This window comes from Prionailurus viverrinus, chromosome D2 (genome assembly GCF_022837055.1).
Source record: "Prionailurus viverrinus isolate Anna chromosome D2, UM_Priviv_1.0, whole genome shotgun sequence".
Lineage (NCBI taxonomy): Eukaryota > Metazoa > Chordata > Mammalia > Carnivora > Felidae > Prionailurus > Prionailurus viverrinus.
In genome coordinates, this window is record NC_062571.1 from 8,853,643 (window position 1) to 8,871,744 (window position 18,102).

The 18,102-nt window shown below is 41.0% G+C and overlaps 2 protein-coding genes across 17 annotated transcripts in view; both read left to right on the forward strand.

Annotated features, from left to right (window-relative positions):
• The window catches only part of LOC125147516 (zinc finger protein 12-like), a 31,769-nt gene extending 25,017 nt beyond the window's left edge, over positions 1-6,752 (forward strand). For 14 of the 16 annotated variants that reach the window (XM_047824581.1, XM_047824582.1, XM_047824577.1 and 11 more), the window contains one exon: positions 1,644-6,752. In XM_047824581.1, the coding sequence (XP_047680537.1) occupies positions 1,644-3,868 (2,225 nt within the window). In that variant the 3' untranslated portion in view covers positions 3,869-6,752. The remainder of the gene's footprint in view (positions 1-1,643) is intronic. The other 2 variants (XM_047824592.1, XM_047824591.1) reach the window with 2 other exon arrangements.
• Positions 6,753-16,126: 9,374 nt separating this feature from the next.
• LOC125147519 (zinc finger protein 33B-like) overlaps positions 16,127-18,102 on the forward strand; it is a 37,222-nt gene continuing 35,246 nt past the window's right edge. The window contains 3 exon segments of the mRNA XM_047824593.1: positions 16,127-16,207; positions 16,659-16,757; positions 17,608-17,739. Of these exon segments, the coding sequence (XP_047680549.1) occupies positions 17,725-17,739 (15 nt within the window). The 5' untranslated portion in view covers positions 16,127-16,207; positions 16,659-16,757; positions 17,608-17,724.

The following is an 18,102-nucleotide window of genomic DNA, read 5'->3' on the forward strand; positions in this document are numbered from 1 at the left end:
ACTTAAATATATGTGTATTGTATTAGGTGAGATACAGTATGTTACAAAGCAGTGGTATTGTTGTGTTAAAACAGTTGATCTACATAGGAACTACTTTTAGGTTTAGGGTAAATTTTGAAAGTCTTGAAGAAGATTTGAAAAGGAATTCTTGAAATTTTGGAAAAATAGTGCTATTTTGTCTTTTTTTCTAGATACTAAATTGGCTATATCCTAGCCTTGGCTCTGAGTGAGGGAACACACTTTGACCTTGTAGTCACGAATGAGTACTTTAATGAGACAACTGACTAAACTGGAGCAAAGGATATTGACTGGGGAGTTGTAGAATGGCAGCTTGAAAATCTGATATGCAGGGGGCGCCTGGGTGGCTCAATTGGTTAAGCTTCCAATTTTGGCTCAGGTCATGATCTCACAGTTCATGACTTCGAGCCATGCATCGGGCCTGCTGCTGTCAGCTCAGAGCCTGCTTCAGATCCTCTGTCCCCCTCTCTCTGCCACGCCCCTACTCACGCCGTCTCTCTCAAAAAGGAATAAACATTAACAACAACAACAAAAATCTGATGCGCATTTAGTTGGTGTAAATTTTGTTTGTCTGAATGGTGACTTGTAACAGTTTTCCATGTAGTACATGCTTCAGGCCAGTGGCACTTTTTTCAGCTCGGGGCAGACTTTGTTGCACTGGGCAGAAAATGTGGACAATACTTTTTAAAATGGTAAATCAACGTAAACATTACTCATTTTCTGGGATTTGGTTGAAAAAATATGATCCTTAAATTTTGATAATAAATAGAAATGTGGAAATGTGAGCTGTGAACTGTAAAGCAAAATTAAGTATTAGTATTTTGGCACAAGCAGTGTTGTTTCAAGGAAAAGCAAGTGAACATAAATGTATCATGGTAGGTTCACCTATTGAATAGCTCCAGTAGAGCGCCATGAAGGTATCAGAGCCAAAACAGGGTGATACATCCGATCTATATTGGCACAAGATTACTTAATGTTGTCATTGTTTTATACTTTCTGTTGGTTGTTGGTATTCCTGTGAATCATAGTTGGGAGGGGAGTTATAATGCAATTTAGTGACTCTACTTAAACATCAGCCAGTTGGCTCATTCAGCAATTTACCTTGCTATTAATGCATAGGAGGAAACTTCAGCTGGAAGAATGAAAACTTGTTTAGATGTTACTAGAACAATATAGGTTTGAGAGTATGAGGTCTACTCTGTAGTCTGTCTCCTTAATGTCTCATGTTTTGCCTCTGAACACCTTTGTCTACTGGTTTTTCTTGTCACTCCAATTACTTTTTATTAGCTTGGTTGGACCCATCTTATTTTCTGTGACTTTTCTCCTACTGAATCTGTCACTCGTATAGAATCTTCCATCCTCTGTACACTGCTAATTGCATTTATATCTTCATTTCTGTTTTAAATGTTTTATTTATAAAGGGCTAAATAATTACATGTCCTTGTGTTAATGGCTTTTCTCCCTTTTTCCACTTAAGTTTTCTTGAACTAGATGGGAAAAAAGGCACTTTGATCCTAAGAGACTACCAAAACCAAAAGTCAAGTATATAATAGGACATTTGTATCTTAATCCAGTTCCATTAGATCTGTGAAATCTTATGGTCTGTTCAATATTTTCATTTCTAGAAGACAACAAAGCTCATTACCTAACAGAGAGAATCCAGGAAAACCAAGACAAATATTTGCTACAAGTTGCATTTAAGAACAAAACACTGGCCTCAGAAAAAGTTCATGCTTTAAGAAAACCATCTAATATGAGTGCAAACTTTGTTCCTTCAAGAAAAATGTCCTGTAAATACGACTTACATGGAGTGAGTTTGAAAAATATTTTAATATCAATTGGTAGTAATAGAAATTCTTCAAGAAAAAAATATGGTATTTTAAATGTATATGAGAAATTTCTTGATACTAAGCAGGAAAAACCTCATGCTCAAGAGATTTCTTGTGAAAATAATCAGAATGAGAAAACCTTTGGCCATAAGAATGGTATTATTCAGCACCTAAATACTCAGACTTCAGAGGAGACTTTAAAATATAATGATGGTGGAAAACCCGTAGGAGAAAAGACCGTAATAATTCCACACAGGCAAAATGACATAGGAGAGAAACTCTGTGAATATAAGGAACATGGGGAAACCTGTGAGATATCATCTCTGTTGAAATGTCATGCGGTCTACACAGAAATAAAACAATCCAAAAGCAATCAAATGGAAAATAATTTCAGTAAGATGTCACACCTCACTCAAGTTCAGAAAAGCCAGAGAGGTGAGTGTCTATTCAAATGTAATGAATGTGGGCAAACATTCAACTACAAGTCAAATCTCACAGCGCATCAGAGAACACACACAGGAGAGAAACGCTATGAACCTAATTCACGTAGGAAGACCAGTCACAAATCAGTTCTCAGAGACCATTGGAGGACACATACAGGGGAGAAACTTTATAAATGTAGTGAATGTGGGAAGTCCTTTTACAAGAAGTCATCCCTCATTCGACATGAGAGAACATACATGAGGGGGAAGCCCCATGAATGTAATGAAAGTGGGAAAACTTTCACCTTCACTCAACATCAGAGAACTCCTACAGGAGAGAAACGCTTTCAGTGTAATGAAGACCGTAAAACTTTCTGTCAGCAGTCAGACATAAAGAGACATCAGAGGATTCACACAGGGGGGAAACGCTTTCAGTGTAATGAATGTGGTAAAACTTTCCATTGGCAATCAGACATTAAGCTACATCAGAGAACTCACACAGGAGAGAAACCCTTTCACTGTAACAAGTGTGGTAAAACTTTCTATCGGCAGTCAGATGTTAATGCACATCAGCGAATTCACACAGGAGAGAAACGCTTTCAGTGTGATCAGTGTGGTAAAACTTTCTATTGGCAGTCAGACGTGCATGCACATCAGAGAACTCACACAGGAGAGAAACCCTTTCAGTGTAACAAATGTGGTAAGTCTTTCCATAGGCAGGCAGACGTTAATGTTCATCAGAGAACTCACACAGGAGAGAAACGCTTTCGATGTAATGAATGTGGAAAAACTTTCTACCGGCAGTCAGACGTTAATGCACATCAGAGAATTCACACGGGAGAGAAACCCTTTCAATGTAATCAGTGTGGTAAAACTTTCTATCGGCAGGCGGACGTTAACGTGCATCAGAGAACTCACACGGGAGAGAAGCGCTTTCAATGTAATGAATGTGGAAAAACTTTCTACCGGCAGTCAGAAGTTAACGTACATCAGAGAACTCACACAGGAGAGAAGCCCTTTCAGTGTAATGAATGTGGTAAAACTTTCTATCGACAGTCCGATGTCAATGCACATCAGAGAATTCACACAGGAGAGAAACCTTATAAATGTAACGAATGTGGGAAATCTTTTTACGAGAAGTCATCCCTCACTCGACATGAGAGAACTCACACGGGAGAAAAACCCTATGAATGCCAGGAGTGTAGGAGAACTTTCTGCCAGAGGTCAGCCCTCACTCAACATCAGAGGACTCACACGGGAGATAGACCCTTTCATTGTAATGTGTGTGGCAAAACTTACCGTCATCTCTCAGCTTTCAACGTACATCGGAGAACTCACACAGGAGAGAAACCCTTTCAGTGTATTGAATGTGAGAAATCTTTTCTTACAAAGTCGACTCTTATCAATCATCAGAGGACTCACACAGGGGAAAAGCCCTATGAATGTAATGAATGTGGGAAGAGTTTCCGTCATAAATCTACCCTCACTACCCATCTGAGAACTCACTCAGGAGAGAAACCTTATAAATGTTGTGAATGTGGAAAAGCTTTCGGGCGGAAATCAGCCCTTACAAATCATCAAGGAGTTCACGTAGGGTAGGAACCCTATGGCAGAAATGTGCTATGTTTTTCCCAATACCCATTTCTCCTTCTTTATGGTTACACAACTAGTCCAGATTTGCTAGCCTGTCTTCCATACACATGAGGCCACATGACCTGTGACTCGCAATATGGGCACAAATTCCAAGCCTGTAAAAGACCTCATTTGGAATTTTTCCTACTTTCGTTTTTCTTTCCTTATCAGGGGGTAATGGAGATATCCTCAGGACAACGTGGAAGCTAGTCATTAGAGATTACAGATTCTTAAGTTGGGAGAAACCAGGGTCCTGGGCAGAGTTTTGCCTTCACTAACATCACTTCGTAAGTCTTGTCGTAGACGAGAAATAATTTTTTTTTCAGCCATTACATGTTTAGAGCTTTCTGTTGTCATAGTGTATGCTAGCCATGCTTTATCCCGTCTATCCTGTGAATCTAATGAAGGTATGAGAAACACTGTAGGTCAGAGAATTCATTAGGGGAGAAACCGCTCTCAATATCCTGCATTTTAATAAACCTTCATCAACAAGCCAAACATTTTATAAATCAGAAATTTACAGTGGAAAACCCCAAAAATGAATGTAGGAAAATTTTCACAGTCTGATTGTCCAGTAGATAATTGAGAGTAGAATAAAGCTAACAACCTGAAAAACGTTTCAAGAGTTATATATCAGAATACGTAACAAAAGAAAATTGTCAGTTTAGGAAACGAGGAAAACATCCTTACCTAGAAATGATCTTATTCTAGAAGCGATGTTTCGGATGCAGTATTAAATAACTTACAAATAATATGACACAGGATGTTTATTTAACGGTCTTGCTCATCAAGGGACACATCGCTTTGAGAAAGGCGCAAGTGAGTTGAGTCAGAGCGGCGGCATTAAATGTATATGAGTAGCATCTGTGCTAGGTCAGGCTTGCACACGACAGTGCTCTTTAACAGCTGTTTTCTGTATCCTTGATTTTTGTTTTGTACTCACAGTAGTTACAGTAGGAGCATTGCACCCTTATCTAAGTAACTTTTGTAACGTACGCTAGGATTTCTGACACTAAATACTATTGTCCCATCACATATTTACACCTCAACATATATGAATTTTAAAAGGAACATTGAATGCGTGAATGTCATGTGTTTTCTGCTTTTTGGTGGCATATATAACTCCATATAGACATTGTGAAGAAACTGTCCTTTTAGCAAATCACCCATATAACATTTAATAAAGTCAAGATTTATTGGAAATCTGCAACGATTCAGCACACATTTGTTTATGATACACATATAAGTTAATTTTCAAAGGTGGCCTTGAACATGAGTACTTCGTACACTGTTCGGATTGAAAGCAGGGCCCATTGAAGACATTTCCCCCATTTTTGTGTTTTCTAGAGGGTATGTTTATGTAAGTTTAAGTGCAAAGTGCAGATATTAATGTGAGCACAGGACTCTCTGCATTTGTATTTTTTTTGTGGTAGGCTGCCACATTTCTGCCCTAGAATTATGCATGGTTTCTGGAAACTGTTCTATGCCTGTCACTTACTATTTGAGTGACCTGTGTAGTGATTTAATCTTTCTGCTTCAATTTCATTATCTACCTCACAGATAGTGAACAGTTTGGGTTGATGTTTTCTGTTATTAGAGCCAAAGGCAGTTATGTTTAGAACTTGAACATTAGAAATAAAATAGTCATTCCATAGTATGAAGTGTATTTCTGCTTCTTGAGTTGATACAAGAAGATTCTTTTTAGAACTTTGTATTTTGTCAGGTTTGTCTTTAAAATATATGAAACAAATGTGTTTAGAATAAACAGAATAATCTATTGACCTCTTTGTGTTGTTGGTTAAATATGGTGTGAACTAAAAATCCAACTTTTTTTTTTTTTTTGCAAATGACTAGCCAGTGGATCTTTCGCCTGTACATTCATTTGCCCTTACTTCACTGATTTGAAACCCCATTTTTTGTATAGACACCCTTTGATGTGGCTATTGCATTTCTAGGCCCTGCGTTCTTGTCCCCATTCTTGTCATGTCTACTGCTGGTCCATAATCTAGATGGACCAACCACAGGACACCACCCTCCTTCCCTACACTGAAGATTTCACTGCTGTTCACTCTCTGCTTTTTGCCACTGTGTATAAACTCATCGTGAATTTCGGTGGTTCTGGTAACATTTTGTCATCTTCCACACTGTGCCTTGAACACCACTTATTAAAACCAGCAAAATGGTTTTGAGTTATGACCATATTTATATATGTAGCTTTTGTTCTTTTTAGCATCTTATGCTCCGTTCTATTAAAATAACTTCATTCTGTTGAAAGGCATCTTGTTTCTAATTTTTCATCGTTCTGAACAATACTACTTTGGACACTTTGTGTTTATGCAGACTACAGCTGCATCCTCAACCCACAGTAAGAAACACATTTCTGTAAATACAGCCGAGCACTTGTTGATTCAATAAATATTAGTCACTATGTAGAAGGCGTTGTACAACAGTGAATACAACAGAAGTTCTAATCTAATCTTCCCAAGGTTAAATTCCAGTGAGACATAATCAGCGTTGCCAGAAGAGAGAAACCACAGCAGCGATTTGAACAGAAACAACATGATACAAGGAATTGTTAACTTGGTGTACTGTTGTCTAGGGATCTAAAAGGGTATACGGGGAACCCTGAGATATGAAGAAGAATCTGAAAGGGAAAAATAAGAGTCAAGTGTATCCCTAGGATAGCAACTGCAGGCAGCAGCTCCAAGCTCTAGGCTGGTAAAATGAAGGGAACAGGGTAGGCGTCCCTCAGAGCTGAAGTGCAGAACTCCGAAGGAACCTGTTCCACTGCTGGGGGTATCTGAGCCCAGAGGAATGGCCTCACAGGTCTGGGACCCATATTGGCTGCCTGACATTGGTACTTGTGATGGGGAAACACTGTAAAAGTGAATTCAGCGCCTTGTCCTCAGAGGACATTACACCTGACCGGGTGAAGAAGCATTGGTAAGGTGCTGACAGCACAGGACATAGAGGGGAAGCCCACAGGAAACAGGAAGAAGCATGTCCCTCTTCCCTCCACCCTTGCAACCCGCCAGCATATACTATTGGCAAAGTATGACAGCTGGCAAAACAGAAGTGTGGTTACAGTAGAAAAAGTTGGCTCAGCCAGCCTAGTCAAGCGATTAAAGTTAACATAAGTAATACTGACAATTAGTGTCACTCGATAGTATTTAATTTGTGTACCATCTAATAGGATGCAGTGAGAATACAGCCAAAAATGCATAACCTGAGTCAAAGCAGAGAGGAACATCAAACCCATGTTGAGGCACACTCTTTAAAATAAATGACTTGTGGGGCGCCTGGGTGGCTCAGTCGGTTAAGCATCTGACTTCGGCTCAGGTCATGATCACGTGGTTTGTGAGTTTGAGCCTGCCTCGGGCTCTGTGCTGACAGTTCAGAGCCTGGAGCCTGCTTCGGATTCTGTGTGTCTCCATCTCTCGGCCCCTCCCCTGCTCATGCTCTGTGTCTCCCTGTCTCAATAAATAAACGTTAAAAAAAATTAAAAAATAATAAAATAAATGACTTGTGGCACGACTGGGTTGCTCAGTCAGTTAAATGTCCAACTTCAGCTCAGGTCAGGAGCTCGCGGTTCGTGAGTTTCAGCCCCATGTTGGGCTCTGTGCAGAAAGCCTGGAGCCTGCTTCAGGTTCTGTCTCCCTCTCTCTGCCCCTCAGCCGCTCATGCTCTTTCTCAAACAGTTAAAAGAAAAATTTTTTTAATAAATGACTTGTGATCTTCAAACATGTCATGATCATGCAAGTCAAGAAAACTAAGAAAGTGTCCCAGGTTGAAGGAGACGGAAGAAATAGCAAATTACAATGCAGGATCATGGATTAAATCATTCTTCTGTAAAGGGAATTATTTAGAAAATGGGTGAAACTTGAATGAGGTCTGAGGATGAGGTGGTAGGTATTAGTGTTAGTTTCCTGATTTTGAGGATTGAAATGTGATCATGTATTCTTGTTACTAAAGTATGTGAGGTGTTGGAACATGCTGACAACCTACTCTCAATAATTCAGAGAATAAAAGGTTATTTGCGCTACTCTTGCAAATGTGTTCTGAGTTTAAAATTATTTCCGAAGACTAATGTAGCTTGTACTTGATAAGTAAATCACCTACTCTTTAACTTAGTTAATAATGTTAAGCTACAAGTTAAAACACAGACTTAGTTAAAAATTAAACTGATTCTAAGAAGCTTCCCTAGAGGAAGTCTGTGTATTCAGAGCAGAAGAGACAGGACTGTGAGCTGATTACTGTGTGCTTATAACTCATACGTGGATCTTTGGGTCACATTCTTTGAAACAATAAAGGAAATTGAAGGGCATTGGCAGCTATAACTGGTAACCATGCTTACTCCTGAGTTGATGGTCTCTCGGTTCAGGCATTTTATTCTTGGGCTGACACTAGCCATTGTACGGGGAGGAAGGAGTGACTGGGTTATCTTAAGTAAACTTCCCCCCTCTGTGCCCTCTATATAATTACTAAACGTATGTTGTCAAACATTTACTAAGTATCAGGCCTTGTGCTATAAGTTATCAAATTTAACTTTTAGTAAGCCAGGGGAGTGTGAATGAATGGCTATATTAGTGACGATGAGAATGTGGATCAGGGAGGAGACATCACTCTATCAACGTCATGTGGAACGTAGGAGCTATGGGTAGGAACCTTGTGGCATCCTTAATGTGACTAGAAATTAGACCCTGTAGACCGTGTTGTCTAATTGTACATTTTAGTTAATCCAGGCTGCTATAACAAAGTCCATAGACTGGGTGGTTTATAAACAGCAGATACTTATTTCTCACGCTTCTGGAGCCTGGGAAGTCTAAGATAACAGCCCTGGCAGATTTTGTGTCTGGTGAGGGCCTGCTTCCTGGTTCATAGAGGTCCGTTTTCTCCCTGTGTCCTCACATGGCAGACGTGGTGAGGGATCCCTTTGGGGCATCTTTTCTGAGGGCACTAATCCCATTCATGTGGTCTCCGCTCTGATGACCTAATCATCCCCCGAAGGCCCCACTTCCAAATATTACGACATTGGGATTAGTTACCCACAAAATGATTTTTTTTTGGAGGGAAGGTGACATGGGGCATAAACAATCTATAGCATTATTTCATTTTTATTATTTTTATTTTACAAATAATATTGGAATACATGCATATATTTTTTAATTACAACTATTCCTTTTTTTCTTCCTCCCCTTCCCAGTACAGGGACAGCAGTCCCAATGCAGGCCAGTGAGGGGAAGTGAAGAGGAACAGAATAGTGTGGCTGCTCCCATTACGGAAACACAGGACACTAGGGAGGTGGGGATTAAGGAGATTATAGATAGAGGAAATGGTTGGCATGGGTGGAGATTGATTACATTGAGGGCAAGATGAAATATATTGAAACTGATGGCCAAATTTCTCCCTGTTGAAAGTATTTACAAATATAGAAAGGCAGAAGACTAAGCAGAACCCTGAGGTGTTGACATAGAAATATTTATAGGTGTGTATGTCTACATATGTGTGTAGACACATGCATGTGTATATGCAAATGTACGTGTGTGTGTGTGTGTGTGTGTGTGTGTGTGTGTCCTCCATACATGTATTTCCTAGCTCTTTATACTGAGATTGCTTAGAAGCAAGTACATCCTCACAGCAATGAGCACTACCTTCCAGAGTCTGGTGCCTAGATACTACCTTCCACTTAAAGGAAACAGAACTCCTTTGTAAATGGCCGATTCCAAACTTGGGCCAGGGAAAGCAGATGAACCTAAAATATCTTCTCGAGGGAGAAGGCAAAGAGCTGCTCAAGGAATAATGGGGGCATAGCAAAAGTACACAAAAGCCATCTCAAAGATGCTCCTGTTGGCCAAATCTGAAACAATTTGAGCATAAAAACAAATAGTAAGAATGGAGTATAATCTTTGGTACAAAACAGGAAGCCATGAATCCGTATTGATATAGAAATAAATGAATGGGAGAAGGGGAACCTTTTCTTTTCTTTTTTTTTTTTTTTCCAACGTTTATTTATTTTTGGGACAGAGAGAGACAGAGCATGAACGGGGGAGGGGCAGAGAGAGAGGGAGACACAGAATCGGAAACAGGCTCCAGGCTCCGAGCCATCAGCCCAGAGCCTGACGCGGGGCTTGAACTCACGGACCGCGAGATCGTGACCTGGCTGAAGTCGGACGCTTAACCGACTGCGCCACCCAGGCGCCCCGAACCTTTTCTTTACTAATATATGTATGAGGAATAATGGAAATAAAAAACCAGTATTTGATAGTGACTGATTCAGGTGAGATTATTAACAGATACTAAGATTGGCGAGTGGATGAGGGACAGATTATTGGCATAATCTCAGAATATATCTCCACAAATACCAGTTTCAAAGGGGATAATGGTGATTTTTTTGGCAGGGAAACTTACCAGACACCAAAATGACAAGATAATCAAGGCTAATATCACCACTGTCAACAACGTGTGCCCCACGACGCGACGCATTGATCTATCTTCTCTGTGGTTACTACCAAGAAAGCATGACCTAAGTCTGGTGATGAAACATAGGATAGACCCAGACTGGTGGCATCCAGGACCAGGAAGGAAAAAGATGTTGGGACAGCTGTTGAGATTTGGAGGGGGTTTGTGGATTTGACAGTAGTGTTCTGTTAAGGTTGATTTCCTGACTTGCTTGTTTGGATGGTGGTTCTGTAGGAAAGTGCCCTCATTTTAGGAAAAGGCATAATGGAGTACTTAGGAACTGTGATATATGGTGTCTGTTGTTTGATCTCAAATAGGAAAAGAATGATCATACGAGGATAGTTGATTAAATAGGTACATGCAAAAAGAATGCAGTGAAATGTTAACAGTTGGGGAATCTAGGTAAGGAGGATATCGGAATTTTTGCATTGTTCTTGGAACTTTCGTGAAATTTGAAATTATTTCAAAATGATTCATTAAAGAATTAATTTCTTTGGACCCACCACCTTTACATTGGTAGCCTGCCTTGCTTTAACCATTGCTACTAGTTCAGTGTGTAACCTTTTACATCTTCTTTTACTGTATAGTTAAAACCCACATATATGTATGTAAAAAGAATATATAGTAAGAGTACTGTCTTTAAGATTGTTTTAGTTACGCAAATTTTAAATGACCTCATATAAACATTGATGAAGTCTGATTTATTATTGTAATGTTGAAAGAATACAAGTTCTGAATTATTATTAGTTGTCTGGAATAACAAAATGTTAAAACTGACATCTCAAACGAAGTACAGATTGTCCCTCTGGTTGCCATATGGTAATGATACTTTAGCTAGTAAGCCGAAATGCATTCTGTAATTGTTTGTATCTTGTGAATGAACCCCACTCTTAGATAAGTGTATAGGAAGTTTTATGTGTTATTTGATGATTTGGGCTTCTTTTATTTATTTTTAATTTATTTTCTTTTAAATGTTTATTTTTGAGAGACAGAGTGCAAGTGGGGGAGGGGCAGAGAAAGAGGGAGACAGAGGGTCCAAAGCGGTTCTGTGCTGACAGCACAACACCTGACGCAGGGCTCAAACTCATGAACTATGAGATCATGATCTGAGCTAAAGTCAGACGCTTAACCAGCTGAGCCACCCAGGCGCCCTAGACTTCTTTTAAATTACAAATTGAAATTGAAAATATCTCTAAAAAAGGGAAGAAAGAAAATGTTCCTTAAAATCTTTAAAAGTCAGGTGCCTGAGTGGCTCAGTTAGTTAAGCGTTCGACTCTTGATCTCAGCTCAGGTCTTTTTTTTTTTTTTTTTTTCCTTAATGTTTATTTTTTGAGAGTGTGTGAGCAGGGTAAGAGCAGAGAGAGAAAGAGGGAGACACAGAATCCAAAGCAGGCTCCAGGCTCCAAACTGTCAGACAGAGCCCGATGCAGGGCTCAAACCCACAGACCGTGAGATCATGACCTGAGCCAAAGTCAGATGTTTAACTGACTGAGCTACCCAGGTACCCCTCAGCTCACGTCTTGATCTCAGGGTTTTGAGTTTAAGCCCCGCATTGGGCTCCATGCTGGATGTGAAGCCTACTTAAAAAAAGAACCAAAAAAACCAAAGCAAACCAAACAAACAAAAAACACCCCAAAACAAAAAACTTCAAAAGTCATCTAAATAAAGGAAATAAAAAACCATCATTAGGCAAACAACACATCAATGATTGCTGTAGACACTATCCATTAACAGATACTAATATTAGAAGGCTATAAATTTGAAGAGAAATGGCATAGTTGCATGGCCTGAAATGATCTCCTCCAAGATACTCACAATGTGAAAAGTTGTAACTTTACAGCAGAGGACCCTGGCAGACAGAACTTTACCAGAGTGGTTAATGTCTCCAGTAATAAGACACAGCAGCATCACGAACCTCCTGACCGGATGCTCTGAGAAGCACAGGTCTCTTCTGTGGTATTCTTGCCCAAAACATACAATATCCTCCCAATCATGAGAAAACATCAGCCAAACACATTGAGGGACATTCTACAAAATAACTGACCAGTATTCATCCAAGTGTCAAGGCTGTGAAAGATCAGGAAAGACTGAGGAGCATCCCTCCAATCAGGTGACATTTCCTGCACAGACTACAGATACCACGTCTTAGAACTCCAGCTCATACTCTCTTCTGAATCTAGGACCAAACCTTCCACAGTCATAGTCCTCGATGGCTTCTGAGAATGGCAACATCTTCCGGGTTTTGCCCACTTCTTGGGAGATGAATAACAAATTCTGATCAGAAATATAAAATATGCTCTTTTTTGAACTTCTCTTATTGCTCTTTAGCTCTGGAGAGGCAACTCAGGCTAGAGAGTGTTATCTTCCAGGTCGAATTCCTGTTCATTGTGCTGGGCCTTGGGTCCTTGAGAATGATACACTTGCATAGAAACTTCATCCAGGGTGCCAAAGTCTGACTCTCTAAGGATGCTCAGTTCCCTAGAAACTCAGACTGTATTTTGTATAAACTCAAATGCCACTGGGGACACAGTGTGGTGGGACAGTGCAGGTATGTCCTAGGGACTTCAGTTATGCTGTGTTCTAAGGACTCTGAAGAGACAGCCAGAGATCACAGAAAGATAATGCCCATTTAGTAATCTCTGGTCCCATATCCATCCCAGCACGTCCTGGGGAGCTTGGAAATGCTAAGTGAGCTGAGAGCTCGCACAATGGACCTGTATTCTATAATGCATAGGGATTATATATATATATACATATATATATGTATATATATATATGTATGTATGTATAAAGATATATATATAGCTATATATATAAAGCTATATGTATAAAGCTATATATATAAAGATATATATAAAGATATGTGTGTGTATATATATAAATATAAATATATATATATATAAATATATAAATATATATATATATATATATATATATATATATTTAGAGCTTGGTTTCTGAACATGGGGCACTGTTGCCTTTAATCCTTTTGGTTGGGTCTTTCCTGGGTCTTGGGCAATTCCCTCACACACATGCTTATCGTCTCAGCAGCTTCCTGTCTGGGCCGCTCTGTCCTTTACCTCGGCCCTGCAAACTTTAGCTGCTCTCATGAATGCTATGTAATGGTGCCCTTTTACCTGTAAGAAGGTAACTTCATCTGGTGTCAAGAACTTACAAATTAAGTACAAGCTTATTTTCTATGTCTCGGAATCTTTTCAGATGATCTATTGAATCATTGTGGTTTCAACCTTTAATACCATTCTGATTAAAAAAAAACAAACCTCTGGAGTAGAATTTTGATGCGAACATGATGCATAGAATGTGAATACCCCACCATTCTGCAAGTAATAATTTAGAGGAAGATACTTTGCATAATATACATGAAATGTTGAGAAAATAAAGTATTAAAATACAAGTACCTTATAATGCTCATAGATTAATGTTTTTGAAAACTGCACCCATCCTTCTTTGCATTTATTCTTGTTGTGGCGGAATAGTGGCCCCCAAAGAGGTGCACATCCTAATCCCTAGAATCTGAGAATGTTACCTTACCTGGCAAAGGAGACTTAGCAAATGTGTTTAGGTTAAGGATCTTGAGATGGGAGACTATCTTGAGTTATCCCAGTGGGCCCAATATAATCACAAGAATTCTTCCAAGGAAAGAGGGAGGCAGGAAAGTCAAAGTCAGAGAGATGTGACAACATGGGCAGAGGTGGCAGTGATGCAGGATGACAAGGCAAGGACAGCCTTTAGAAACTCGTAAGGCAAAGAAGTGGATTCTCCCTCCCATAGAACATCCACAAGGAATGCAGCCCTGACACCTTGATTCTAGCCATGTGATACCTGTTTTGCCCTTCTGAATTCCAATAGCATACTCAACTTGTGTTGTTTTAAGCCACTATGCAGTAATTTGTTACAGCAGCAACAGGAAATTAAAACACCTCTAAACGGTTAATTTTGAATTATGAGGAGTATGAATTTGTTTTTCTTTATTTATCACTTTAGGATAAGTGGGTACGTTTTTATTGAGATAAAATTGACATATTAACATTGGGTTAATATGGACTTATATATCTACCAGCTGCTAAGTTTGTACCCTTAAACAACATCTCTCCTGTTCCCTGAACGCCCAGCCCTCAGTAACCAACATTCCACAATCTGTTTTTGTGAGATAAGCTTTTTTAGATTCCATATAACTGTTATCCTGCAGTATTTGTCTTTCCCTTTTTGACTTATTTCACTCCCATAATGACTTCAAGGTCTCTTCATAGAGTTGCAAGTGGACAAGATTTTCTTTCTCATGGCTGAGGAGTAGTGTGTTTTATGTATTTACCTCACACCTTTATCCATTCATCAGTTGATGGACACTTACATTGTTTCCATATCTCAGGTATTGTGAATAATAATGCAGTAAACATGGGAGTGCATGTATCTCTTCAGTGTCCTGTTTTCATTTTTAAAAAAAAATTTAATGTTTATTTTGATAGCGCATGCACACGAGTGGGGGAGGGGCAGAGAGAGCGGGGCAGAGAGAGCGAGACAGAATCCGAAGCATTCTCCAGGCTCTGAGCTGTGAGCCCAAAGCCTGACATGGGGCTTGAACCCACAAACCGTGAGATCATGGCTTGAGCCAAAGTTGGGCCCTCAACCGACTGAGCTACCCAGAAGCCCCGAGAGAATATGCTTTTATAAAGTACATATTAAATTAAAAGTACACAAAAATCAAAGAAAAAAAGTATGTACAAAAATTTGTTCAGATTCTTAGTGGAATGTTGTTAAAGAATATTGAGTCTTTCATTGAAAGGGTCAATCTCTTGGGGTGCCTGGGTGGCTCAGTTGTTTGGGCGACCAACTTCGGCTCAGGTCATGATCTCACCACTTGTGAGTTCGAGCCCCGCTTCAGGCTCTGTGCTGACAACTCAGAGCCTGGAGCCTGCTCAGGATTCTGTGTCCCGCTCGCTCTCTGCCCCTCCCTCGCTCCTGCGCTCGCTCTCTCTCAACAATAAAACGTTAAAAACAAACAAACAAACAAACAAACAAAAAACGGTCAATCTCCCATTTCTTCAAGTAATTTTAACGTCACAGAGGAAAGAATATGTAGACGAATAAAGAAATTTTGTTTTGGACTGTCGATTTTCTGATGTATCCTCAATTATCATTCATTGTTGTGATTTTGATGAACAAGCTTTCTTGATACCGCCCTTGACCCCTGGCTTTTTATTTCCTGAGAGAGTTGCTGATGGTGACAGATGCTAATTTTTTTCATATTCTTTTATTGTATTGATGGAGTCTATTTCATAGTATTTCAAAAAGTGAACTCGACAAGCAGGTTGCTTTCCTTGACAGCTCTAGTCTAATTGCACACTGGTGTCACCTAGAATTCAGCTGCAATCCGCAACTTTTGGGGAGTCCCTGACGGGCTCTGACTGCTTGGGTAACTAGGTCAAGCTCCCCAAACTTCCCACGTGCTAGGTAAAGACTGCACTCTCAGCCACCCTCCAACCACTGGTCGGTGAATCTGCAGGGAAAGGTAGTTTTCTGCCATTCGGCGCGGACTGCTCACACTGTCCGGTTCTGCGCATGCCTAGTTCTGCGCATGCTTAGTACAGCCTTCTGCCTCCGGGCACTTCCGCCAGGCTTTTCCTCCCCTCCCGTTTTCCTCACTTCTCGCGTGGGAGGCGGTTCCCAGGCCGCCGAATCTCTGCGCTTTTCTGGGGTCAGTGCCTCGTGACGAGGGAGCGATAGGTGAGCGCGGGACGGTTGGACGAGGGCCGAGGGGGCGGCGCTGCGCTGACTGGGAAGTCGCGGGGCGGCTGTAGGCGGTCGGTGCCGGTTTGTGTGGAGGAGGTCCGTGGACCGGTGACGGCGGGATGGGGACGTGTCCATCAGCACGAGAGGTCGGGCCCCCGGTGCTCAGTCCCTGCCGGAGCGGCCGGGGCCGTTCGCGGGGCCCGGGTCTGGAGGCCGCGGGAGGAGGGCGTGTGTCCGGAGGCGGTGGGAGAGGGACGGCGCTGCGGCCGGGAGGGGGGCCCAGGAGCGCGTCGGGTGGAGGCGGGGTGGTCCGGGAAGACGGGCGCCCCTGCCTGGGCCGACTCGGTTACCGCCCCGCCTCTTGGTTCTCCTTGTATCCTTCCTGGAGTCTGAGCGGCTCTCCAGTGGGGTCCGTGACTGCTTCTTGAGGCGTGGTGTTACTCAGTCCGGCATGAGGGAAGGATCTCCAAGAATCCCTTACTTTTTGTCTCATTGAATAGAAACATTGTTTGTTTGTTTGTTTGTTTGTTTGTTTTTCTTCTCGAAGGTTACTGACTTATTCAGAACCACAGTTTGTTAGTGGCGAAGACTGGAAGTTGTGTCTCCCGACTCCAGAGAGACTGCCTGCTTTTCCACACGAGGAAAGGCAAATTACTTTATAAAAAGATCCTTGTTTTTAAAATTTTTATTTTGAGAGAGAGAGATAATGACTGTGAGTGGGGGAGGGGCAGAAAGAGAGGGAGACACAGAATCTGAAGCAGGCTTCATCCAGGTTCTGAGCGGTCATCACAGAGCCCGACGGGAGGCTTGAACTCACGAACTGTGAGATCATGACCTGAGCTAAGTCAGTCGCCTAACCTACTGAGCCACGCAGGTGCCCCTGTAAAAAGATCCTTTTGAGAAACCCAACCAGGACAAAGAAAACATAGACCTGTCCTTAAAGCACTGCTTTTTATCCTTTTCTGTGGAATCACTAACCAAAGGTTTAGTAACAGTAGGAAAATTGATAAACAGAGTAGTCAGGAGTATTTTTTTTAAGTTTATTATCAAGACAGAGAGAGAAATAGAGCGAGTCAGGAAAGGGCAGAGAGGGAGAGAGAATCCCAAGCAGGTTCCACACTGTCAGCACAGAGCCTGATGCAGGCCTTGGTCCCACGAACCCTGAGATCGTGACCTGAGCCAAGAATCGAGGCTGAACTGACTGAGCCACCCAGCTGCCCCAGGTCGGGAAGTTTTTTGTTTTTTGTTTTTGTTTTTGTTTTTGTTTTCTTTTTACAGTAGTTTGGTGAAGAGTTAATGTTGCTTCACTGAGTATATTGTTTTATTTAAACTAACTTTTTTATTTAAATTTTTTTGTGTGTGAGCATCAAGAGAGGTTTAAACTGTGAAAAAATCCCCAGGAAGCAAATATTTACATTTAGGTGGTCTTTGAACGTCTGCTGCCCTTTCTGAAGGCGAAAGGCACTGACGCTCTTCGTATCTATTGGGTTGTATAGTTTTATAGGGCAGGAGCATTCAGGAGCCACCAGGCAGGCCAGCTCTTTTAGGACCTCATTCCTCCTGTAACTCAGCACAGCACCAGAGTTGTCTACACTTTTCCAAGACAGCAGAAAATGAACAAATGCCAGGTAAGTTCTTCATTCCCCACATTATTTTGCAGGGGACCTGGTGAGATTTGTGAGTCCCATACTAATGGGAAATTAGCAATAGATAGAAATCTACCTTTATAGAAAATACAAAGTAACAGATCAATAGCAAGGCTAAGATGGCTTGTAGATGCATGCTGATCATTCTATATTTTAGAGTTTCTAAGCTGACCTACAGATAACATCTCTGTTTCTGAAACCATGGAGAAAGGAGGACACAGTCTTTTGGATACAGACAGAATTTTTTCAAGACACAAAGACTTCTTGGATGGTATCTTTTTTGGTTTTAACATAGGGACACACAGTGAATATCCTTCCTGTGACAGCCCCGAAATGAGTGCCTAA